General features: G+C 48.2%; 1 protein-coding gene across 6 annotated transcripts in view; it reads left to right on the forward strand.

Annotated features, from left to right (window-relative positions):
* The window catches only part of LOC139756726 (SPARC-related modular calcium-binding protein 1-like), a 218,842-nt gene that overhangs the window by 72,249 nt on the left and 121,099 nt on the right, over window positions 1–25,494 (forward strand). For 4 of the 6 annotated variants that reach the window (XM_071676427.1, XM_071676429.1, XM_071676431.1 and 1 more), the window contains 3 exons: window positions 1–47; window positions 9,970–10,173; window positions 12,899–13,048. The exon at window positions 1–47 is cut by the window's left edge and continues 119 nt beyond it. In XM_071676427.1, coding sequence (XP_071532528.1) covers window positions 1–47; window positions 9,970–10,173; window positions 12,899–13,048 — 401 coding nt within the window. The remainder of the gene's footprint in view (window positions 48–9,969; window positions 10,174–12,898; window positions 13,049–25,494) is intronic. The other 2 variants (XM_071676428.1, XM_071676432.1) reach the window with 2 other exon arrangements.

Raw genomic sequence — 25,494 nt, forward strand, 5'->3', positions numbered from 1 at the left:
CTGCAAGAAGGTGAAAGTGCAGCTCAAACACGTAGGAGAATGCTCGCGTGAGTACCGCCCCTTCCCGAGATCCTACCTTCTTATCTCTCTATCTCTTTATCATCTCCTGTGTGTGTGTGTGTGTGTGTGTGTGTGTGTGTGTGTGTTTGTGTGTGTGTGTGTGTGTGTCCGTATTTGCGTGCTGTACCCAGCGCCCCGTCGTGCTATCGCTGGGTTTTAGGGAAATTAAGACTTTGGGAGGCTTGTGAAGGCCTGAAACGCGTGTGGTCTGATAGGGGTTTGTTGGAGTGGTCTGAGTGAGGGAATATATATACATATATATATATATATATATATATATATATATATATATATATATATATATATATATATATATATTCCTATGAGTCTACAGGGAAATTAAACACCGTAAGTTCCCAAGTGCACTTTCGTGTAATAATCACATCATCAGGGGAGATACAGGAAGTATAACAGGTCAGTTGATATAGTCGTATCGAAACTCATGAGCCACCGAAGATCAACAGTAAACCAAGATACAACCCATTCGAGTTGGGAAGTAAAACCTGGCGCACACGACAGTCAAACCAGATGTTGTGGCCTCTGGTTTACCAGAGACCAGCCGGACGCAGGACCACGCGCAGGGGCCGAATCCAAAGCCCAAAAACTCAGTTACGTCAGCGCCACTCCAGTTGTCCTCATGTTGCTGCAGAGTTATATTTAAGACCTGAATAACGAGGAAATGCATTCCACTCTAACCTCCGCCACGGTCTGCCAGGCGAGAAGAATGACCCATTTTGACCACGAGGGGTTTGTTTATTTGTTCAGGGCGGCAGGGACTAGGGAGGGGGGGGGGTGTCTGTACCTTTGTTGTTCGCCCTGGGGAGAAAAAAATGTGTTCGTGTGTGTGTGTGTGTGTGTGTGTGTGTGTGTGTGTGTGTGTGTGTGTGTGTCGCGAAGCCTCGTTCGTATCCGTCTCCTTCGCCTGGATATATTCAACCGGGTCCTCTTGCCTCCCACAGGAAACAGGTTTTAACACATAATCCATCACTGTAGCAGCGCACACACACACACACACACACACACACACACACACACACACACACACACACACACAGGATACAGTAGAATGTATAATAAATCATGAATGTAAGTACCGTTTTTTACTTGAGGCTACTGTTAATCCGGGACGATACAACATGTTCAGTGTAGTTGGGTAGTTAGGCACGCCGAGTGTGCTGACGACTCAAGATGTAGTGGGTGGCAGGTGGATGCTGTAGCCTCTGGGTACTACAGTATAAGATTCCAGGGTCTGAACCACCTGGACGTGTTCCATGGGTCCAGTCTTAGGCATGGGCCATGGATTGTAGTCCCTGGGAACGGGCCATGGGTTCCAGTCTTAGGCATGGTCCATGGCTTATGTGGGCCCTGGTAGTAGGGCCATGGGTTCCAGTCCTGACCATGGTTTAGAGGTTCCAGTTCGGGACGCGGTCTGAGCGTTCCAGTTTTGGTCTTGATACAATAGTGTGTGTGTGTGTGTGTGTGTGTGTGTGTGTGTGTGTTATGGAGAGTTTTATACTCGTATTGTGCCCAGTCTCAGCCTTACATATATGAACCATGTCTTTGCATCTATATGATTTTTTTTTGCGTTCTGCAAGTGGATATCATTGAAGGATCTTTCTTTTCTTTCTTTCTTTTTCTTTCTTTCTTTCTTCTTCCGTCTTCTTCCGTCTTCTTCTTCTTTTTCTTCTTCTTCTTCTTCTTCTTCTTCTTCTTCTTCTTCTTCTTCTTCTTCCTCTTCTTCTTCTTCTTCTTCTTCTTCTTCTTCTTCTTCTTCTTCTCCGTCTTCTTCTTCTATTTCTTCTTCTTCTTCTTCTTCTTCTTCTTCTTCTTCTTCTTCTTCTTCTTCTTCTTCTTCTTCTTCTTCCTCTTCAGCCCGCCATAAGCTAACAAGGCGGGAGCTTTTCGCCTCTGGTGTTTGCATCTGGTAATGAACATGGCCTGTGTGTGGATCCAGATAATATGGGCAGCCTCGCGCCTGGAACTCGCTACAAGAACGCATTTTATCTCCCAAGAATTTTTTTTTCTTGTGGGTCCAAGATTGTCTTCTGAAACTGTGGGCCACACTTGCGAGGCATCAGACATTGTGAAATGTGCAGTAAAACGTGTATAAGGGAGAGAGAGAGAGAGAGAGAGAGAGAGAGAGAGAGAGAGAGAGAGAGAGAGAGAGAGAGAGCCTGCCGGCCTGTAGCGAGGTTAAATGCCGAGAAATCTTTGTATATATATATATATATATATATATATATATATATATATATATATATATATATATATATACCCAATCAGTGTTCATCAATCAAATTTGATACAATGATTTGGTGTGTCCTTGGTGGCCTCCAGCGCGCGGGGCGCCCCCTCACGCGGTGTGAGGACCTGAGTTGGTGGTGGTGTTGGTGTTGGTGGAGAAGATGGGGTGGTGGCGGGGGGGGGCGGGTATAGCTGCCTGGTTCATTAATATACCGGTGGGTGGGTGGGGTGGGTGGGGTGAGGGGGAGTAGTTGTGTGGTGGGAAGGACGGTTGACTAGCCCCCTGCAGCTCCTATCCCCCCATCCCTTACTCAACCACCACCCCCGACACACACACACACACACACACACACACACACACACACACACACACACACACACACACACACCCGTCCTTCCGGTCCAGCTCAAACCGGACGCCTGGGAAGCTGGGGGCGATGATGTGGGGTTGCGCTGTGGGGGAGAGAGAGGGAGGAGGTTTGGGGCCGCCACACCTCAGAGGGAGAAGCGGGGGAAGATATGAGGAGGAGGAGGAGGATGGGAGGCGGGTGGGGGGTGGTTATGGGGGTGAGAGGCACTGAGGGACAGCCTCTCATCACATGAGCGCAAGGATGTACACTCCCTCACTTGTGAGGTGACGACGGGTGAGGGACGGTCGGTCCCTGGACGGCAGTGCAGGTGAGGGCGAGGAAATGGTCCCTGGACGGTGGGGAAGACAAGGGCTAGAGGTGATGTGGTCTCTGTCCCTGGACGGCAGTGGAGGTAAGGGCGAGGAAATGGTCCCTGGACGGTGGGGAAGACAAGGGCTAGAGGTGATGTGGTCTCGGTCCCTGGACGGCAGTGGAGGTAAGGGCGAGGAAATGGTCCCTGGACGGTGGGGAAGACAAGGGCTAGAGGTGATGTGGTCTCTGTCCCTGGACGGCAGTGGAGGTAGGGGCGAGGAAATGGTCCCTGGACGGTGGAGAAGACAAGGGCTAGAGGTGATGTGGTCTCGGTCCCTGGACGGTGGGGAAGAGATGGTCCGGCGAAGACCGGGATTCAATAATGATAATAAAGGGTATTCCCGGGTTGTTGTGGCTGGGGGGGGGGGGGGGGGGGAGAAGAGTTGCCTTAAAAATCGTGTGAGGGAGAAAGACGAGACGCGTCGCAAGGCTACTGGCTGACGACCCGGGACACACGCACACACACACACACACACACACACACACACACACACACACACACACACACACACACACAAAGACTAATGAGACTGATGACTTATGAGACATACACAGATTGATGACTGATGATACATACATAGACTGATGACTGATGAGACATACACCGACTGTTGATACATACACAGACTGATGAAGTATACACAGACTGATGAAGTATACACAGACTGATGAAGTATACACAGACTGATGGTACACATATAGACCAGACGCGCCCAGTGTTATTACACATACACAGGCTGACACGTATACAGTCATGTAGGTATGGTATACCAGCGAGGGCAGTATGTCAGGTATACTCAGGGGACGGTGTGTTAGTATACCTCAGACCCTCGCCAAGGTCTTACCATGTGTTGCAACTTGCAGGTGTGGAAACACAGGTCCTCGCTAGGATTTCGCTATTGATCCAACCCCCCCACACCCCACACACACACACACACACACCCCACACCCACACACCCACACCCCACCCCCATGCGCCCTTGTGAATGTCTTTTTATCAAGTATACATTGGTATAATGATGAGTGTTATGTTTGTATATGTGTACAGACGCCATCACGTAAACGTATTTTTTTTAGAATGTGTGTGTGTGTGTGTGTGTGTGTGTGTGTGTGTGTGTGTGTGTGTGTGTGTGTGTGTGTGTGTAAGGAGGAAAGCCCAGTGTGTGAGATATGTGGTTCCTCATGGCTCAGGTGTGAGGTGTGACAGGTACCTCCTCACGGCTCAGGTATGAGGTGTTAGATATGTGCCTCCTCACAGCTCAGATGTGAGGTCTGTAACTCCTCACAGCTCAAGGCATCGGATGTATGATGTTGTGCATAGTGTACCTCTTTTGAACACGATGTCACGACCCTTGAGCACGACGGTAACGACCCTTGACCCTTGAGCACGACGGTAACGACCCTTGACCCTTGAGCACGACGTCCCGACCCTTGACCCTTGAGCACGACGTCCCTACCCTTGAGCACGACGTCCCGACCCTTGACCCTTGAGAACGACGGTAACGACCCTTGACCCTTGAGAACGACGTCCCTACCCTTGACCCATGAGCACGACGTCCCGACCCTTGACCCTTGAGCACGACCCTTGACCTGGAGGGATCATGTGTGGTGGATCCACATGGCGTACCCCACCCGCCCCCTCCCATGACCGACCGAAACCACTTCGCATGTCGACTTGGCCTCGTGGGTATGTGACGCCGTTAGTCAGGGTTTGGTAGGGGGAGGTTAGGCTCCCATGCAGGAGTGTGCATCATACATTTTCCTCGTAGCGTTATGAGCTGTCAGGCATACATTGTCATGCAGAGGTGGTATTGGCCAGGTTCCTGCCCAACTCACGCGCATGGGTTCAGGTGGTGGAGGTGGTGGCGGCGGGAATCCCTTGGATTTGCGGCGTATATTTCGGGAACACTCGGAACGATGGTGTATACCTGCGTCAGGAGGGACCGTATACCTGCGTCAGGAGGGACCGTATACCTGCGTCAGGAGGGACCGTATATCTGCGTCAGGAGGGACCGTATATCTGCGTCAGGAGGGACCGTATACCTGCGTCAGGAGGGACCGTATACCTGCGTCAGGAGGGACCGTATACCTGCGTCAGGAGGGACCGTATACCTGCGTCAGGAGGGACCGTATACCTGCGTCAGGAGGGACCGTATACCTGCGTCAGGAGGGACCGTATACCTGCGTCAGGAGGGACCGTATACCTGCGTCAGGAGGGACCGTATACCTGCGTCAGGAGGGACCGTATACCTGCGTCAGGAGGGACCGTATACCTTCGTCAGGAGGGACCGTATACCTGCGTCAGGAGGGACCGTATACCTTCGTCAGGAGGGACCGTATACCTTCGTCAGGAGGGACCGTATACCTGCGTCAGGAGGGACCGTATACCTGCGTCAGGAGGGACCGTATACCTGCGTCAGGAGGGACCGTATATCTGCGTCAGGAGGGACCGTATACCTTCGTCAGGAGGGACCGTATACCTTCGTCAGGAGGGACCGTATACCTGCGTCAGGAGGGACCGTATACCTGCGTCAGGAGGGACCGTATATCTGCGTCAGGAGGGACCGTATACCTTCGTCAGGAGGGTCTCCATACATCGGAGGACAGCAGCAGCAGTAGTGGCGGTGCGCTATACAGGAGGTCGAAGGCTCCGAGAATTGAGCGACACATTTGTTTCTCTTTTTTTTTGGGGGGGGGGGAGGAGAGGGTGAAACGTATGTCGTTCAGAGAGAGAGAGAGAGAGAGAGAGAGAGAGAGAGAGAGAGAGAGAGAGAGAGAGAGAGAGAGAGAGAGCCGCTCGTGGTTTGGTTTGGCCAGAACCGAATTTCAGCCACGTCGAAAGCCTATTTGACCTCCCCTGCCCTGCTGGGCCGGGCTGGGTCCGCTCCCCGGGCCTGCCCTGCCCAACAACTTTATCGCTGATTTCGTTAAGATAACGTCAGCCGTGCGAGTGTGTGGGGAGGTAGGGTGTGTCTGTGTGTGTGTGTGTGTTGGGTGGGAGTGTCAACTACTCCCCCCTCCTCCTTCAACCGACGTGATCTTAATTTGCATAGGCCCCACAGGTTGACGACTCGGTTTTACGTGGGTTCTGTTTGTGTCCTGCTGATGGGTAATGTGGTTCCTCCAAGCTTCGTAGTTTGATCACAGGACACCACGGGCGTGATTATATATATATATATATATATATATATATATATATATATATATATATATATATATATATATATATATATATATATATTCTTATGAGTCCACGGGAAAATGGATCACGATAAGTTCCCAAGTGCACTTTCGTGTAATAATCACATCATCAGGGGAGATACAGGAAAGAAATACAACGGAGAGACGTAGCTAGGACGCCATATAAACTTTAATTCTTTGGGCTTATCGTGTCTTAGGAGAACCGTTCTGCAAAGCGAGCCAGATTGCGATGGAGGCTACGAGGCCCTTTGTCCTCCACCCTCGCGAATGGATCCGGAATAGGAAGCAGACGTGGGAATATAGTGTCGTACCCAGCAGCGTTAAGGAGAGGCCATGGGAGTTGCTGGCGGGAGTGTAGAGAGAGAGAGAGAGAGAGAGAGAGAGAGAGAGAGAGAGAGAGAGAGAGAGAGAGAGAGAGAACATGCGAGACTCACAGCTCAACCCCAACACGCCTCACGAGAGAACCAAAAGAGACGTGAATGTAAAAGCGTCGTGGATTAAGTCCGGTCGTAAACATTTTGCGACGGGGGTGATCGCGAGAGTCCAAAAATAGGGACGTTTGAGTAACTAGAAAATATTAGTATGTACGTATTTTATGTTGTTGTTGACTGAGAATTGATAGAAGTGTTCGATGTGGAAGAAGGACGGGAGTGAACGGGGTGTAGGGCAAGACTGGCTTTGTGTAATCCCGATCGTATAGAGGTACTCCATCCTCTCCAAGGGGGATTTGATCCCTGCCGTTCATACCAGTGTGGGTTGGGCAGACGGTTCCAGTACGTGGATCCACACACTTATCATCGTGGCTGTGATAATACGAATGATGCAAAGCTTTGGTGATACACTGATAAAAAGGTCATGAAGAAGGGCATGAGATATTGTACATGGACGAAGGGGTGAAAAAGAAATAAGGAATTTTACTTTTCATGTTTAAGTTTCTAGCGTGTTTCTGTTCAAACTGGCATTACATTTTTTTTTTTGTGCCTTTAGAGTCAGTGAAAATTTTATTTTGAGGCGAAGACGTTGGTACTAGACACGCTTGTGAGGACATACGTGGTTTGAGCAAGAGGCGAGAGTATTTCTTTCTCTATTTTTTTTTTGGAAGTCCATTTTTGTGTACTCTCAATCGATAGGGGATGATCACGGAGGCTTATCCTTACGTGAATTGCCTCGTAGCCTTGTTTAACACCGTGAGCACGACGGTACGATTCTTGAGCACGACGGTACGATTCTTGAGCACGACGGTACGATCCTTGAGCACGACGGTACGATCCTTGAGTACGACGGTACGATCCTTGAGCACGACGGTACGATCCTTGAGCACGACGGTACGATCCTTGAGCACGACGGTACGATCCTTGAGCACGACGGTACGATCCATGAGCACGACGGTACGACATTGGTGCATGGTGTGGTACGATACTTGAAAAGGGGTCAGGTCACAGAGGGGTCAAGGCAGGATACTCGAGGATCGCGTTGTCTAGCTTGCTTTAAGGGTCCTACCGACGTGCACGAGGGGTCTCGTACTTCGTCAGCAGAGGCGATGGGAAACCCCATGTCGTAAACGAGCGCCACCCGGAGGAAGACACCACCCTTCCTCCTCCCCCCTCCTCCACCCACCCACCTCCTGCCGTCCGCTCGCCTGTTAATGGCTGGGTAATGGCGCTCCTCAGAGGGCCTTGTGGAGGGGCAGGGAGACCAATATGTAATCGTCCCTCGCGTCTCATTTTACACACTACCGCGGAAGGCCCGCCCGCCACGGTGACTCACATGCAAATGGCCTCGCCCGTCGTGTCCAGCCATGATTTTTTATCGTTGCTTCGGTATTGGCGGTGTAGCTTACTGCGTTTGTGAGGTATTCCTCGTGTATATTTCTTTCTTGCATCTCCCCTGATGATATGATTATTACACGAAAGTGCACTTGGGATCTTATCATGTTTCATTTTCCCGTGGACTCACAGGAATATATATATATATATATATATATATATATATATATATATATATATATATATATATATATATATGTGTGTGTGTGTGTGTGTGTGTGTGTGTGTGTGTGTGAGATCCTTGATGGAACAGCCATAGTTAAAACTTTCTGTTCAGATGCCACACACACACACACACACACACACACACACACACACACACACACACACACACACACACACACACAGCCTGATTACACTTTAAGACGTATGGTCCCGGTGGACGAGGCCAGGCTTCCTGAGTGCTGCGAGAGTTTCATGAACTTAGATTGGACTCGTGAGGGCAGGAAGCAAGTAATTAAGGCCCTTGATGTACTCTTAATTGCGGTCATTAACAGCTCATTACAAAGAGACAGTGTGTTATCATAAACAGAAAGTTGTATCACACTTTAAGAAAAGTGTGGCTCAAATGACTCAGGCGTTACTTACGGTAATTACAAAGGTAATTCATGTGATTACATTGCCAGCTGGGTAGTCATAACTCATGGGATTACATTGCCAGTTGGGTAATCATAGCTCATGTGATTACATTACTAGCTGGGTAGTCATAACTTGTGATTACATTACCAGCTGGGTAGTCATAACTCATGGGATTACATTACCAGCTGGGTAGTCATAACTTGTGATTACATTGCCAGCTGGGTAGTCATAACTCATGTGATTACATTACTAGCTGGGTAGTCATAACTTGTGATTACATTGCCAGCTGGGTAGTCATAACTCATGTGATTACATTACTAGCTGGGTAGTCATAACTTGTGATTACATTACCAGCTGGGTAGTCATAACTCATGTGATTACATTACTAGCTGGGTAGTCATAACTTGTGATTACATTACTAGCTGGGTAGTCATAACTTATGGGATTACATTACCAGCTGGGTAGTCATAACTCATGTGATTACATTACCAGCTGGGTAGTCATAACTCATGTGATTACATTACCAGCTGGGTAGTCATAACTCATGTGATTACATTGCCAGCTGTGTAGTCATAACTCATGTGATTACATTGCCAGCTGTGTAGTCATAACTTATGGGATTACGTTACCAGCTGGGTAGTCATAACTCATGTGATTACATTACCAGCTAGGTAGTCATAACTTGTGATTACATTGCCAGCTGTGTAGTCATAACTCATGTGATTACATTGCCAGCTGTGTAGTCATAACTCATGTGATTACATTGCCAGCTGGGTAGTCGTAACTCATGTGATTACATTACCAGCTGGGTAGTCATAACTCATGGGATTACATTACCAGCTGGGTTGTCATGTGCTTCAGTGGTTAATCCCCACGCCACGTCATTGGTTAAGCCTGTGTCATTAGTTGTTCTCTGTGTGTATTGGGTTTGGTTAACATATTTATTTGTTATTGTAAAATGTTAAGGGCTGAAGGAAAGTATTGTAATGGTACAGATATGTTCTTGGGATGACGTGTGTGAACTTGATGATGACGTGGTCCTTGTGATGACGTGTGTGAACTTGATGATGACGATGATGACCTTGTGATGACGTGTTTGAACTTGATGATGACGACCTTTTTTGTGGTGGTCGTGATGAGCTGTACTAATGGCTTGTGGATACGACCACGTCTGTATTTATTTATATTTTTTCCCTCTTGTAATCATTCTCTCTCTCTCTCTCTCTCTCTCTCTCTCTCTCTCTCTCTCTCTCTCTCTCTCTCTCTCTCTCTCGTCTCGTCTCGTCTCGTCTCTTCCCACCTCCCTAGCCTCACCACGCCTTCTTTCTCCCCGGCAGTCGCGGAGAAGTGTATGGACGAGCGGGCGGCCAAGGCGGAGCAGGTGGCCAACGGGGAGAGCACGTACGTGCCCACGTGCCTGGCGGACGGCTCCTACGCGCCGGTGCAGTGCCACAACTTCACCCTCTACTGCTGGTGCTCCAGGCTGGACGGCAAGCCCATCCCGCACACCATACAGAAGGAGCAGATGCCCGAGTGCTCAGGTGAGGTTCAGGCGCGCGGGAGGGGCGCGACCTGTGTGTGCCGTGCGTGTGGACCCGCGACGGGGGTGAGAGGCGGGGTGGTGGTTTTAGGGCATAGTGTGAGGAGAGTGGTGAGGGAGGGTGTGTGTGTGTGTGTGTGTGTGGGTGTGTGGGTGTTGATACCGAACTTGGGGGAGGGTGGGAGTCGTAGGTTGGAGGTGTAGGTGTGTGAGGAGGGTGGGGTGTTAGTTGACGAATGGGATAGGTGTGGATGATGGAGTGTAGGATAGAGGATGGACGGTGGTGAGATTGACCAGGTGGAGGTGGAAGGCATGGTGAGGGGAAATGGGTGGCTTAGAGATCGGAGAGGGGTGACAGGGTAGCTTTTTTTTAGGTAGGGAGGGTAGTTAAAGATGGGGAGTTTGATGATGGTGCTGGGGAGGAAAGGTGGGTAGAGGAGAGATGAGGTCGGCTGGAGGGTGGTAGGGACTTGGGATGTGTCTGTGTGTGTGTGTTTGTATGGTCGGATGATGCACAAAAGTGTGTGTGTGTGTGTGTATATATATATATATATATATATATATATATATATATATATATATATATATATATATATATATATATATGTAAGGATCAGAATCACATTTCCTGGAGACTTCATTTTCTTGTTCCAGAACACATTGTGGCCATCACACAAGCCCTCTCAATTGAAAGTGTTTATTTAGACCCACTCTGTTAACCTTGCATACGACTATGGTAACCTAACATAACCCCCCCCCCCCCCCCCCCGCCATCACCGACCTGACCTAAAGGATTGAGGTTGTGTGACCAGAGGGGAATGGTAGTTTCCTTCCTAGTTACAGCAGGCGTTTCGTGGTTACCTTAACCGATTTATTGACAGTGTTACAGAGTATTCTGCTGAAGAAGGCCCGTCCGTCCATCATGTATGTCTCAGTATTTGGTAAGGCAGCTCATTAGGAGATTCATCGGTTCTTTCCACATTTTTTTGTATTTGATTTGAAAACAGAATTTGCCATGATTGAAGTCGTGTCCATGATCATAGGCCCTCGTACTTGATAGAGAGCAGTACTTTCGAGTTCCACTCCAACAAACAGAGGGAGAACTGTTCTGCCCTCGGCGTCCACGCTCAAGTTTCAGCCGCTGTTGGTGAACACCTCAGCATCCCAGCACACAAGTAGGTCACCCTCCTCACACGCCTCAGGGGCGAACTGCTTAATTGGTCATCACCTGTGGATCCATGTCCGCCTCCAGCCTATATACTGTGGTGATGGATACAAACTCTCTCTCTCTCTCTCTCTCTCTCTCTCTCTCTCTCTCTCTCTCTCTCTCTCTCTCTCTCTCTCTCTCTCTCTCATTCTCAACTGGCAGGTGCCCGTGATGGGCCGAAAATGGTATAAAATTATCTCCAAGAAGTGTGATTTTAATTTGTATATATATATATATATATATATATATATATATATATATATATATATATATATATATATATATATATATATATATAGTGTGTATGTATTGGTAGGTATGTATTTCATTGTCCTACTGTTTATATTTTTCATTAAATGTCTGGTTGAGAGTTGATTAACTTAATAATGATCCACATATTTATTACTTGAGGTTAATATATCTTTTTTTTTAATTAGATAACCTTCATTAGTGATCCTAATTACTTTGTTTTTTCCTTTTTTTTCGTTCCTGTTCCCTTGTTCACCTATTTCCTTGGTAACTCTGTATTGCACCCCTCTTATTTGTTATCTCTGATGGGCTTTTACTGTTCGATGTAACGATTCGGTGTTCCCTTCTGTTCACCCGCCTCATGTGTGCACATTTCTGTTCCCTCTCCCTCTCCCCCCATCATCCTCCACCTAATTCTATTATAACTTCCATTTGAATTTCATTTTGGTGTTGTGCAACCATTAAACTTCCGTCTGTGTGGTGTGTTTTCCCACCCGTCTTCACACTGCCGTCATTGCCTGCACTCACTCTTTCATGTCGTTTCTCCTTCACTGTTTTTTTTTTTTTTAATTTCCTTCCTCCCGTTTCCCGTGCCTTCGTTTCTCTCTCATAATGTCTCCCATTTCTCTTCGGTATACCTCTCTCTCTCTCTCTCTCTCTCTCTCTCTCTCTCTCTCTCTCTCTCTCTCTCTCTCTCTCTCTCTCTCTCTCTCTCTCTCTCTCTCTCTCTCCATCTATCTCTATATCTGTCTACCTATCTATCTCTCTCTCCCCATCTATCTCTATATCTATCTACCTATCTATCTGTCTTCGCTACGCTGGTATTTGCATCCTTCCGTTTTCTTCATGTCACTCGTGTGTCTCCTCGTTTTCTCCATTCTACTTCCTCTGTACTTGCATCCTCCCGTTTTCTGCTTCCCATTTGTTTACTCTTTCTCTTCTTGTTTGCTCCGTTTCGTTGTATGTCCTTCCACCTTCCCGTTTTCTGCATCCCCATTTGTGCACTTCCCACCGTTTTCTGTGATCCACCATCTTGGTACTAACATTTACCCGTTTTCTTCTTAACTCGTTTTTCTCCATTCCATTTGTGTTCCTCCACATCTCGTTTTCCTCCCCTCGGTTTCCATGGTACTTACATCCTCCCGTTTTTTCCACCCCCACCTCACCTCTGTCCCTCCCGTTTTCTCCACCCCCACCCCACCTGACCTGTGTCCCTCTCCGTTTTCTCTGCCCTCCTCCTCCTCCGTGACCCTGCTCCTCCCTACCCCAGCAGACCGGACGGTGGCTCCGGACCCGGACCCGCCTCAGCAAGGCAAGTGGAACAACGTTGGCTGGCTGGGCGATCGCGCGGAACAGACTCTTTTGTCGCTGTCCACCGCCACGCCCGCAGCACGCCCACGCCCGCCCCAACCTGGCCCCAGTGCGTCTTCCCCCTTTTGCGTGCGTCGTGTCCTCCCCCTGTCGCCACCGTTACTCTCACTCACTCTCACACACTCTCTCCTCTCATCGGCACTCCTATCACCACCACCACCACCACAGTTCTCATACCGGCACTATATATATTTTTTCTCCTCCTCTCCCACCACTTGCACTTAAGTACTCTTCACCAACGTCACGTTTTCTCCCAGCACTTCATATTCTCTCTCTCTCTCTCTCTCTCTCTCTCTCTCTCTCTCTCTCTCTCTCTCTCTCTCTCTCTCTCTCTCTCTCTCTATCTATCTATCTATCTATCTATCTATTTCCCTCTCTCTCTGATTCTACACCGCTCGGTCACTGTCTTACCTTGATGGCCACAACCTCCACCCCCATTTTCTTTTCCATCCTTCCGTACGCTCTTTCTCTTCTTTTTTTTTTTATTCCTTTTGCCTTCTTTTATCTTGTGTTTTTTTTAATACCTCACCCTCTCGTTGCATGTTGCCTGTCTCACCACACTCCTACTTTACGAATGAAGTAGAAGTAGAATCGTGTAGATTTCACGCTTGAGCGGTTCTTGGCCCGTTCGTCCAAGTGGTAAACAAAAGAAAATGGGTTGCACTGAGAAGGATAACTATTTTCTTTAGTATTTTTCATGGTGCCTCGTGATTGGCTAGGAAGGATTCAATGGGCGGTGCCAGGAACAGCTACCTGATGATGTATGTGCATTGTGATTGGCTAGAGAGTATTGAATAGGAGGAGTTTAGAACAGCTTGCTATTGAAGTATGTGCATCGTGATTGGCTAGGAAGTATTGGTGGGCGGAGCCAGGGACTTTGGACTAGTAGCGAATGCATAGTTACCTGCATGATGTAGTTTTGGATGAAGACCATTAGTATTTTTCTTTGTCTCCTTTGCTGTTCTTGTATCACTCCTGTATCATTCCTTTTAGGGAAAGCTATAGTTAATTTGCCCATGTACCATACCTTTCGTATATACCTGACGTTGGTTCCGGAATTTCTTCTAACCCTACAGCTGGGTCTGGGACCTTACCTTACCGTACATGTACCTTACGATGGTTTCAGAGGTCTTCTACCTCCATATCTGGGTCTGGGACCTTACCTTACCTTACGTGTATACCTAACGATGGTCTGGGTCTGGGACCTTACCTTACCGTACATGTACCTTACGATGGTTTCAGAGGTCTTCTACCTCCATATCTGGGTCTGAGACTTTACCTTACCTTACGTGTATACCTTACGATGGTCTGGGTCTGAGACCTTACCTTACCTTACGTATACCTTACAGTGGTTTCAGAGGTCTTCTACCTCCATATCTGGGTCTGTGCATGACCTTACCGTACGTATACCTGACGATAATTTGGGAGGTCTTTGACCCTTGTAGGTCTGTGTGACATAAACATGTAGTGGATGATTTACATGTCCAGATCCCTTAACAACTCAAACTGGGTTATGTAGTATATCGTGTAGCTAAAAGGACGTCCAAAATGAACTGGAATTATTTTTTCTAGAAACAAACTACCACCTTGAGGAATTGAGGTCGCTTTTTACGAGGCGTTCATACTTCAGGTCGTCTCGGTTCGAACCCTGGTAGCCTGGGAGACTGAAGAAATTCGGGTTTTACACCTCACCTCACAGGATCGAATACATTGCTTAAGAAAAGAACCACATTTACTTCACGCAGAAGTCTACTTCGTCACGAAAATATGAAGAACCCACTCCGACGTGCGTTGCCCCTTTTGGGTCCAGTACTTTTATTGAAGATTGATCGAGTGGGACGTACTGAGTCAGCCCCTTCACAGTACATTAGGTAGGGGGGTCGACGCTCCCCACTTAGGCAAACGCCGTATCGAGGGAGGGAGTAAACACACGTGATCTCGGGGAAAAGGATGCAGAAGAGCAGAGAAAGGCCTCGTAGATGGTTTCCCGAGACGTGCGTGGTTCTGATGTGAGTTCAAAGATAACGAGTAGAATTGAGGATTCAGGCGTTAAGCCAGGTGGTGTGGGAGGTGATTGGCGAGGGTTTGGGCCCCAGGTCATTCGTGGGTCAAGCTTTGCCTGTGTATGAAGTAAGAGTTGTGGAGGGGTTATGCTCTTTGTCGTGGTGGGGGACGCGGGTCATCGAGGTCAGGCCAAGTCAAGTGGTGGATGACCAAGAGGGTATAGCCCATGGAGCAGGTGGGGTGGGGTCAGAGAAGATGGATATATGCATGGACAGGTCAGGTCAGGTCAGGTCAAAGTCTTGGTGATTCATGGGTTGCAGAGTTGGAAGGGATTAGTAGTAAGAGAATCAGACAACCACAGGAATGATATTATAGATCGTTTAAGGGATGAGGGATTGAGCATTAAGGTGATTCAGGGTCAGGGAAAGAAGGTGAGAGGAGTCATGTTAGTAAACTAATGAAAAGTTAGACAAAGAACTTTGTTAACGGGTTCAGTTAACGACGATACGACCGTTGAGGACGACGGTACGACCCTCTGACCTGATTGGATGAAAGGGGTCCGATTTGAAGGCCATAGAACACCATACCTCAGGATCGAGTTCAAGGGTCATAGCGTCGTACTCGAGGGGTTAAGCAGTACTCGATCGGTAAAACACGAGGACAGGAAATGGTCGCTGGAGATTCCGTTCGCTGGAAAATCCTGTCGCTAGGAAATCCGGTCGCGAGGCGACTAAAGACATCCCAGAGACCAGTGGTATATAGCTTACGACTTTGATAAAACCTCGTAGTACCTTTGGGTTTAACTCTCAATAAACCAGGCCATTCGTAATTCAGAACCCCCTAAACCCCCCAGTGTTTTAAGTTTACGATATAACATACCTCAATAAGGGTTCGTGAGCTTTTAATTTTATGAACTTTTAGGAAGACTTCAGTTCTGTGAGCACGCATCCTATTTTCATAATATTTGAACCTCAAACCCGTCTATTGTACTTTGAGCCCACAACCCATCCTGTATTTTAGAACTCCAAACCCATCTTGTGTTTTGAGCCAACGGCACATCCTGTGTTTTGAACTCCCAACCCATTCCTGTGTTTTTGAGCCCTCCAACCCATACAGTGTTTTGAGCCCTCCAACCCATTCAGTGTTTTGAGCCCTCCAACCCATTCAGTGTTTTGAGTCCTCCAACCCATTCAGTGTTTTGAGCCCTCCCACCCATTCAGTGTTTTGAGCCCTCCAACCCATTCATTGTCTTGAGCCCTCCAACCCATTCATTGTCTTGAGCCCTCCAACCCATTCATTGTCTTGAGCCCTCCAACCCATTCATTGTCTTGAGCGTGTGGCATACCATTCCTAGTGTTCGTCGAGGCCCATGTTCGAGCCCCTATTCCTTACCCGGAGCTCCCAGTGTCATCAGCTTAATCAAAGGCCATATTGTGTTGAGTCTGGAACACAGCAGACCAATGTTGAAGGCTGGAACACAACAGACCGATGTTGAAGGCTGGAACACAGCAGACCAGTGTTGAAGGCTGGAACACAACAGACCGATGTTGAAGGCTGGAACACAGCAGACCAATGTTGAGCCTGGAACACACCAGACCAATGTTGAAGGCTGGAACACACCAGACCAATGTTGAAGGCTGGAACACACCAGACCAGTGTTGAAGGCTGGAACACAGCAGACCAATGTTGAGCCTGGAACACACCAGACCAATGTTGAAGGCTGGAACACAGCAGACCAGTGTTGAAGGCTGGAACACGGCTGGAACACAGCAGACCAGTGTTGAGTCTGGAACACAGCAGACCAGTGTTGAGTCTGGAACACAGCAGACCAGTGTTGAAGGCTGGAACACATCAGACCAGTGTTGAGTCTGGAACACAACAGATCGACCCAACGAGGGTATAGCGCCGGTCCGTTCGTGTGAGGTGATGCCACAGCAGATTGTAATATATTTCTTGAGTTTACACCGGGGTAATGGATGCCAGTCCTTAGGTTCCTTGTCTCATACGTTCGGATACTGTTAATGGTATTGGCCCATCTGTTTACGGTAGTTGTAAATTGCTGCGAGCAGTGAGGAATCGGATGCTGTTGTTATTGCCCCCATCTGTTAACGGTACTGTTGTGAATCGCGGAAATCATTGAGGAATCAAATACTGTTGCTGTAGGCCCATCTGTTAACGGTATTGTTGTGAGTTGTTGAAATCAGCGAGGGATCAAATACTGTTGTTATTGCCCCATCTGTTAACGGTTCTGTTGTGAGGTTGATGAAGGAATCACCCCAGGAGATGCTGTCTGAGGTAACAGTGCTCGCTGTCGTGTCGTAACCTCAAAGCATATGTGAGGTTTGGTGTGTGTGTGTGTGTGTGTGCCAGGCCGAAAAGCACTGACAGGGTTTGGTGTGTTGTAAGGTTACATCACCCTGAGAGGGGTGGGCATGGTGTGTTCTGAGGTAACACAACTCTACCTGTGTCATAACCTCCCAACATTGGCTGGGTTGTTAAGTACACAACAGTTTTATAAACGGGTCGCTCTGTGTGCCGGGCTCAACAACACACCGGTAGGGTCAAGTCCACTTTTAATGCTTCCATCTTCAGTGTTCGAAGTCTATATGGCATTGCTTGGGATTTTAAGGTCATGCTCACAAGAGAGAAGAAAAGTGTGGGGTTGGGTGGGGTTAGGGAGGCTGTGTTTTGTACGAAGCTTACAGTAAGAATGAAGGAAAATCTCGCTCAGATGCGATGTTAAGACACTGTCTGTGTACTTGATGTTAAGACACTGTCTGTGTACTTGATGTTAAGACACTGTCTGTGTACTTGGGGATGTTTTCGACAGAGAGAGAGAAGAGGGTGGGGTGGTGGGGGGGGGGGGGCTCGGAGATGCCGTGTTCTAATGCGTGTTTGCCTGTTCTTTTGTCTGCTTCTGTTTATTTTTCTTTTTTTCGTTTTGTTTATGAGTTTCAAGGCGTGCGCGCCTGCGCACCTGCATGCTGGAGCTTCCGGTAGTGTCTAGTGTAAGACTGTGTGTGAACTGCATGTGGCTGCACGTCGCTTGTTCGTGTGTGTGTGTGTGTGTGTGTGTTTATTAACTATCGTGTGATGTACTCTGTGGTTGGCTGGCTACTCCTGTGTGTGTTGTAGAGGGTTGTTAGTGATCTAGTTCCGTGGGCTGCCGGATGGCCTCGTGTTGTAGAGTTGAGTTTGCGTTGCATTAGAGTGTTGTAGTGTTTAGTGGCTTCTTTGTGTTTCACAGGCCGGCGGCTGAGTGTTTCAGTAGCTTAGTTAGTTAGTTAGTTAGTTAGTTTGCAGGTCGGCGGCTGAGTGTTTCAGTAAGTTAGTTAGTTAGTTAGATAGTTAGTTTGTTTGTTTGTTTGTCTGTGACTTAATGGATGTTTCAACGCTCAGTGGTTAAGAATTTGAGTGGGGTAGTGTTCACCTATGTCGATTCATTGGTTGGTGAACATAGTGTTTCCATTTCCCAGTGGTTATGTGTCAGTGGTTGGTGACCGTTGTGTTTCACCATGAGTGTCAGTGGTTAGAGGGTATGTTTCAGTGGTTAATGATCATGTGTTTCAAAAATCAGTTGCGGTGTTTGAACAGTTAGAGCGATCATGTTTCAGTGGTCATTGGTTGTCTGTTTCAGTGGTTCGTGACCTTGTTTCTCAGTGATTGTAGCTACTGACCTAGTGTTCTAGTGGTTTGATAACCATATGTTTCATTAGTTAGTTGCTCTTTCAGTGGTTCATTAGTTAGTGGCTGTGTGTTTCAGTGGTTTACTATCTAGTGGCTATGTTTTCCAGTGTTCATTAGTTGTGTTTATGTGTCTTTGGCGATCCGTTTCAGTGGTTCATAAGTAACTGGCTGTCCAAGTGGTTCCTTACGTAGTGGCTATGTGTTTCAGTGGTTCATTAGTTAGTGGCTGTGTGTTTCAGTGGTCCATTAGGTAAAGTCATTGCTTCATTAGTTCATTAATCATTTCCCAAGTGTTTCAGTGGTTAGCCACGGACATGTTTCAGTGTTTCCTGCCTTCTGTGTTGTAAGCTGTAAGTTTCACTGGCGTCGTCACCAAGTTTGGATCATGCTTCAAAAGGTAAATGAAAAAGCAGATAAGTTTTAAGAATTTGTATGTATATATTCCTGGGCGCTGTGTATGTATATGAGGACACAATGAATGATATCTGTGTGCCCTTGTGTGATACATATGTATGCAGATGTCTAAGTACATTAGTGTGTAACAGGATCTTTATATATATATATATATATATATATATATATATATATATATATATATATATATATATATATATATATATATATATATATACACCTGTGTGATGTATATATGTAAATTGTTTTGCTAGGCTTTCATGTATCCCTGTGTGATTCACACACATACAAATTTGTGATGGAGGATCGCTAGGCAGCTTAGGACCCTGTCTGCTCCCAGAATTCATCCTCTTTGTGTCTGTGGACACCGTTAGCTTTGGTCAAGCCCGGCAAGCCAGTGCGCTTGCGTACGTTTCTTCGTCTTATTGAGGTTGTAAATGTTGTTTGAAGTAATCATCATTATCATTGTCCTTTTAGGGGATATCATTAACATAAGTGGCGTCATCTTCACCGTTAATCCATCATCAACATCACTTTGTGACCACCACGTCACCGTTTTCTTTCGTAAAGTACATAAAAGCAGTCCCAAACAAAGTTTTGAGTCAGTTTGATGATGTATTAGATGCATTATGTATCGCTTTTGAAGATCCCAGTAATCAAAATTGTCATTAAGGTCATAATTGTATAATAGTTGTATAAGATTAACCATCTTATAGAGATTTTAGAGATTGGGGAGGTCTTAAGTAGCTCTTCGACCGTCTCATTGGCTGGCTTTGAAGTTGTGGGAGGAGCAACAAGGCTCGGTGACGGGAGAGAGAGTGGCATTGGCTGCGGCGGGCAAGGTGGACGACTGCCATTGGTTGGTTTTGGAGGATTGCGACTGAGACTGCTTTAGGCCGGCAGATCAAAACGGCGACCACTACGCGCGCCTTGTGGTCAGCAGGAGACAGGCGATACGTTTTCCTTATACGTGAGGGTAAACAGCCTAATTTTGTCTCGTATCCAGAGAGAGAGGAGAGAGAGAGAGAGAGAGAGAGAGAGAGAAGCCCTATGACAAAATAGCCGGTAAACAGAGGCAAGACCCATAGACGGACAGAAGTGTGTATTGTCTATATACAGGAAGGGAACCACAGACAGACAGACAGAGACACTACGAGGCACAGAGACGTGTGCACAGTTTAGATCAAACGTGGAGGGACAGACAGACAGATCGGGGGAAAGCCATGCTATAGTTCACATCAAGATGGTTCATCCCCGTACAGAAAAAGAGGACGTAAAGCGTCATAGTGAGGCCCTCACACGACACATACACACACACTCATGGGCCATTCATATAACGTCTACACACACACACACACACACACACACACACGCACACACACACACACACACATAACTCATGGGCCATTCGCACTGTGCTTGAAGTTGGCATTCACGCCAAGCCCTGAATGCCATGACATTCCCAGCGTAACATGCAGTGGCTTGGCAGTTCGTTAACCATGAGAGGGCGAGACCTTCGTCACGTCTTCGTGAGTTATTCATTACGTTCGTGTGAGGATGGCGGAGCGTTCGTCATATGCCGAATCAGTCAATCATGGAGGGAGGGAACTGTCCAGGCATTCGTAGCCCGTCATCCTGATCACCCATTGGCCAGCAGGTCGCAGTATGGCGGCGGTGACGTCATTCGGTAAAGCAGCCAGTGGTTAAAAGTAACAACACTCCCCCCCACCCCCGAGACATAACGTTACTGGAGTGGTTTGCTTTCATAACCTTGAAAATAAGGGCAAGTTATTTCTAATCTATACCTCTGGGTATTGTGTGTGTGTGTGTGTGTGTGTGTGTGTGTGTGTGTGTGTGTGTGTTTCGTCAAAGAGACACACACAGTCTCCACCCAGACTTCAAGTGTTTGTTTGAAATGTTGATCTGTGCGAGTTGGGATGGTCTCGGAGCGGTGGCGGCACCGACCTGCAACTCGGGGACGAGGGATGTCAGATGAAAGGCGGTGGCGGGGGAGGGGTGCAGTAGATTCTCCCCGATATTACCAGATGAGGTGAAAGTGTTGATCGGAGAGAGTTGGGAGAGGACTCAGTATGTTGAGCGCCTCCTGGCCGATAGATGGTGTTAAGAGAGGCCGAGGTTGATTTTGCATGTCCCGTCTCTTCACCTTTTCCATTACCTCCCCGTGCTGTGTGGTGGACAGGGAGGAAGGCAAGGCGTGGCAAGGCCATAAGTGAAATTTAGGAAGAATGTAAGTCGTGTAGAGACGTTCTTGTGTCCAGGTGCAGCAGTCTTGAGATACGGGGAAGGCACGGACGATACCCAGAGAATTTGACGTGTGTGTCTGTGTTTGTGTGTGTGTGTGTGTGTGTGTGTGTGTGTGTGTGTGTGAGAGAGAGAGAGAGAGAGAGAGAGAGAGAGAGAGAGAGAGAGAGAGTACCTGTGTCTTTTACTACGCCCGTTCTTGTCGTTATTCGCTTGTTTTCAGATGCGTTCCGTACCTGTCCCCCATTTTTTTTTCTTCACGCGTTCCTTTTCGACCCCCCCTCCGCTGATGGCCGTCTTTCCTGGACGATGACAACGTGGCATTACCTTCCAGCAGCACCACCACCGCTCCTGCTGCTGCTGGTAGCGTGGGTAGCGTAATTGGAGGGTGGAGGGAAGGGGGTGGCGTACCACAGGAGGTAGCGTGATGGGAGGGGGCACCTCGCTACCATGACTCATGCCTGGCTGATCAGGTGAATGGTGATGAGGATGGAGTCCAACCTCCCCCCTCCAAGGATGGGTCTGGCCTCTGACTCACACACACACACACACACACACACACACACACACACACACACACACACACACACACTCTGTACATAGACAAATGATCAATCCCTGTATGTCATTGAGCAATAACAACATCAGGGGGGGGGACTGATAGACTCTCATTTTATTATATGTCATCTCATGTGGCAGTATGAAGGGTAGTATTATCATATGTGATACACAACTTGGAAAAGTTATCACGTAATGAAAGCTTGGGTTTGATTATATGGTTTAGGAAGACATGAAAAGGACAGCGATGAACTTCACCTCCAAGAGCAGGAGACACGAACGCGAATGTTACGAAAAGAAGCTCATCAATTTTACAGGTGACCTGACCTAAGAAATGGGGTTCAGTAGCCTGACACCAGGGCATTGTGGGGAAACGTTCCAGGGAGCTGGAACACGGGGGGTACCTTTCCCTCAAGTACATAAACAAGGTTGAAGAAGATCAGGGCCGATAAAAGGCGTCAAAAAGCTAAGGGACTCAGCGCTGTGCTGCGGAGAAGATAAAGGCAGCGTCCCATCCATCCATCATTTGAAAGGTAGAAGAGAGAAAGCAAGAAACTAACTGAGCAGGAAAGGAGAAAGGAGGGACATAAGCACTGAAAAAAAAGAAATCATGGACAAGATAGACTACAGTCTAGACTTCTTCACAAATCCATCAGGAGTGAATCGTCGGCTTCAGAGCAACAAGTAAGACTAAGGAGGTGCTCAGAGGGAAGAGCTGTCGCAGACCTTGCTCACACATAGCAGAGAACACCCACGTCATGCACTCTTCACCCACTCCTTCTTCCCTTTACAAACCTTCACCTTCCCCTTAGCTGGCCCCCTTCTGTTCTAGCCACCCTTAAAAAGGGGGATTGATCGCCTGGCCATCACGAAAACATCCACTCTGGTTCTCCTCCAAAAGAGGACCGCGCTGGCCTGCTTCATCTGTGCCTGATGGCGTAACGCGCGCCCTATGATGCAGGCAGAAGATCCCTGTCGCGCTGGGCGGCATCTCTTACCGCCTATACCTCGGATGATCTGCCATTAGGCCACACCACCGCTTACCTTGTCCCTCGTGTGGGTGAGGACGCCAAGAGAGCCACACGGCCAGGGAGGGACCTGTCACTCCCCGCACGAACAGAGGCTTTTGCCGCGCGCGCGGGCTCGTGTGTGGAGGGTAAAAGAACCGCTGAAACACAACCCCCTCCCTCCGTCAGCAGCACCCGTGAGTCACACGTCACGAGGCGAGCAAATGCTGTTTTTCAACGTCACTTCGTGAATGATGGCGTGCAGGCGCCGGAGACCTTTCTCTCCACGAGGGCCTCTCGCGACCGCCTGGTCAATGGACCCTATGTGTGTTCTCGGAATGCGAAGGGCGTGCTGAGAGAGAGAGAGACAGAGAGGCCCCTCCGCATCGCCAGTCCCGCGAACTCACTGTGCGAGGAGAAAAGAAAATGCGTTGATCTGGTTCAAGCTTACATGTAAAGCGACACGAAGAGTGAAGAAGGTATGAACGAACGGTTCCACCTGACATCCTCCACTCATCACAAACAGCCTCGAAACGACCCAACGGTCTGTTGCTGTTTGAATTCCTCTGTATTCTCCAAAACGGTCGACCTGAATCAAAGGACGATGATTTCAAGCAGGAGGCGATGATTTCAAGAGGCGCTGAAACCAACCATTTTAATACAATAGGCCAAGTTTGCAGTACGATGTGTACTGGTCTTAGATTTACCTCGACCACCTCAAGAAAGTGTTCACAAGACTTGTTGGTGGGTGTAGCGTAGCCTGACGTAGGCGGCTTTGATGACCCCTAGTAGTTGACAGACTCAAGTCAACCAACAACTTCGTGACGTAGGATTAGACTCGGTCAACCAACGACTTCATGACGTAGGATTAGACTCAGTCAACCAACCACTTCATGACGTAGGATTAGACTCGGTCAACCAACCACTTCATGACGTAGGATTAGTATCATGATAATCATGGTCAGGACGTGAGTAATATTAGCGAATATTTCGTCTGCGAAACGTGTAATTATGACAATTTGAACCCACCAAATATATCATGATAATTTTAAGGATGACCCAAGGAGCCCTAATGATAACTGAAGGGCCTCTTCCCTTTTCCAAAGTCTCCTGCAGCTCCAAGGATACACTTCACTCGGTAGAAGGAACAGGATGGATTCCTTTGACCCTTCACTCGCAGTGTGATACACATGTGTCACACAGACAAACACAAGCCTATACCTTCCTCGAGTCTTGTCATGTTAAACCACAGGACGACGTGACAGACATATGCCAGCCTAACATGGCCGGCCAGGCTAAGAGGGTGGGTAACACGGCAGGGCTGTGTTGTGTGGGCGAGGAGGAGGAGCAGGAGCAACCCTCCGTCGCCAACACCTTCCTCCAACATGGCCACCGCCAACCTGGTTCTCCCTCCCACGCGAGCAGTTCCCCCAGCATCATCACCACCACCACCACCACGGGAGCCTCCTCCACGCCTCCACCACTCCTTAGTCTCCCTCCCTCTCTTTCCTCCCCACCATCAGTAGCGACTGCATTAAGGTGAACTATCATGTCTTTACCACCACCACACCCCATTACCACACTCACCAACATCTCCGTGCTGCCACCACCACCACCACAGTAATGGAAATCGCCAAAAGAGGCCGTAAGGCTTTGTCTCCTTGTTACTAGTATTTGGTGGCCAGGCTCTGCCCACTGTCCATCCGTGTTATTGCCGGCGTGTGTGTGTGTGTACATGTAAGGCGACCGACCGTCGTAACTCGAACACACAAACGCCTTCCACAAACTGTGATGACGAACAGGAGTGAGTCACCCCTGTAACCTTCCCCTTCCCCACTCCCCACTCACCACCACCATCACACCCCACTCCCCATCTTCCATCCACCCCCCCACCCATCACACCCCACTCCCCATCATCCATCCACCCCCCCCACCCATCACACCCCACTCCCCATCATCCATCCACCCCCCCACCCATCACACCCCACTCCCCATCATCCATCCACCCCCTCCCCAACAACCGGTAGTCTTAAAACACCCCCTCCCCCCCAGAACTATATCTCAAGAGGGCACGACCCCCCTCCCCAAGTACGACAACATGGACCTTCGACCTGACCCCCATGGGTCGTATTTTCTGCCACCTAATCATCTAAACACCGACGTCAGTATCAACTTTTCGACTCGAAAAAGATGAATGCGTTCTTGTTCTATTGTTAGGAAGTACTAATACAGAAGGGGAGGATTTGCAGACCCAGGCTACCGTCCCTCTTACTCTCCTGCGGCATGTAAGGGACATGTGGGTAGCCGTCTTCATACACACACACACACACACACACACACACACACACGAGAAAAGCTTTCGAACGATATTGTAAAAGATCGTAGGAAAGGAAGAATTTAGGACCAGTGATATATAGACTTGCGTATCAAACGAATGAATATAATTTTTATCACTGGCCACAATGATAGTACGCGCATTGATTCACCTTGCACCGCGCGCAACTGCTCAGCTTCCGTATGTGCTCAGTTGCCCAACTTCATACCGTGCGCAGTGGGCCCCAAC

The sequence above is a fragment of the Panulirus ornatus genome, chromosome 23 (genome assembly GCF_036320965.1).
Source record: "Panulirus ornatus isolate Po-2019 chromosome 23, ASM3632096v1, whole genome shotgun sequence".
Taxonomy (NCBI): Eukaryota; Metazoa; Arthropoda; class Malacostraca; order Decapoda; family Palinuridae; genus Panulirus; species Panulirus ornatus.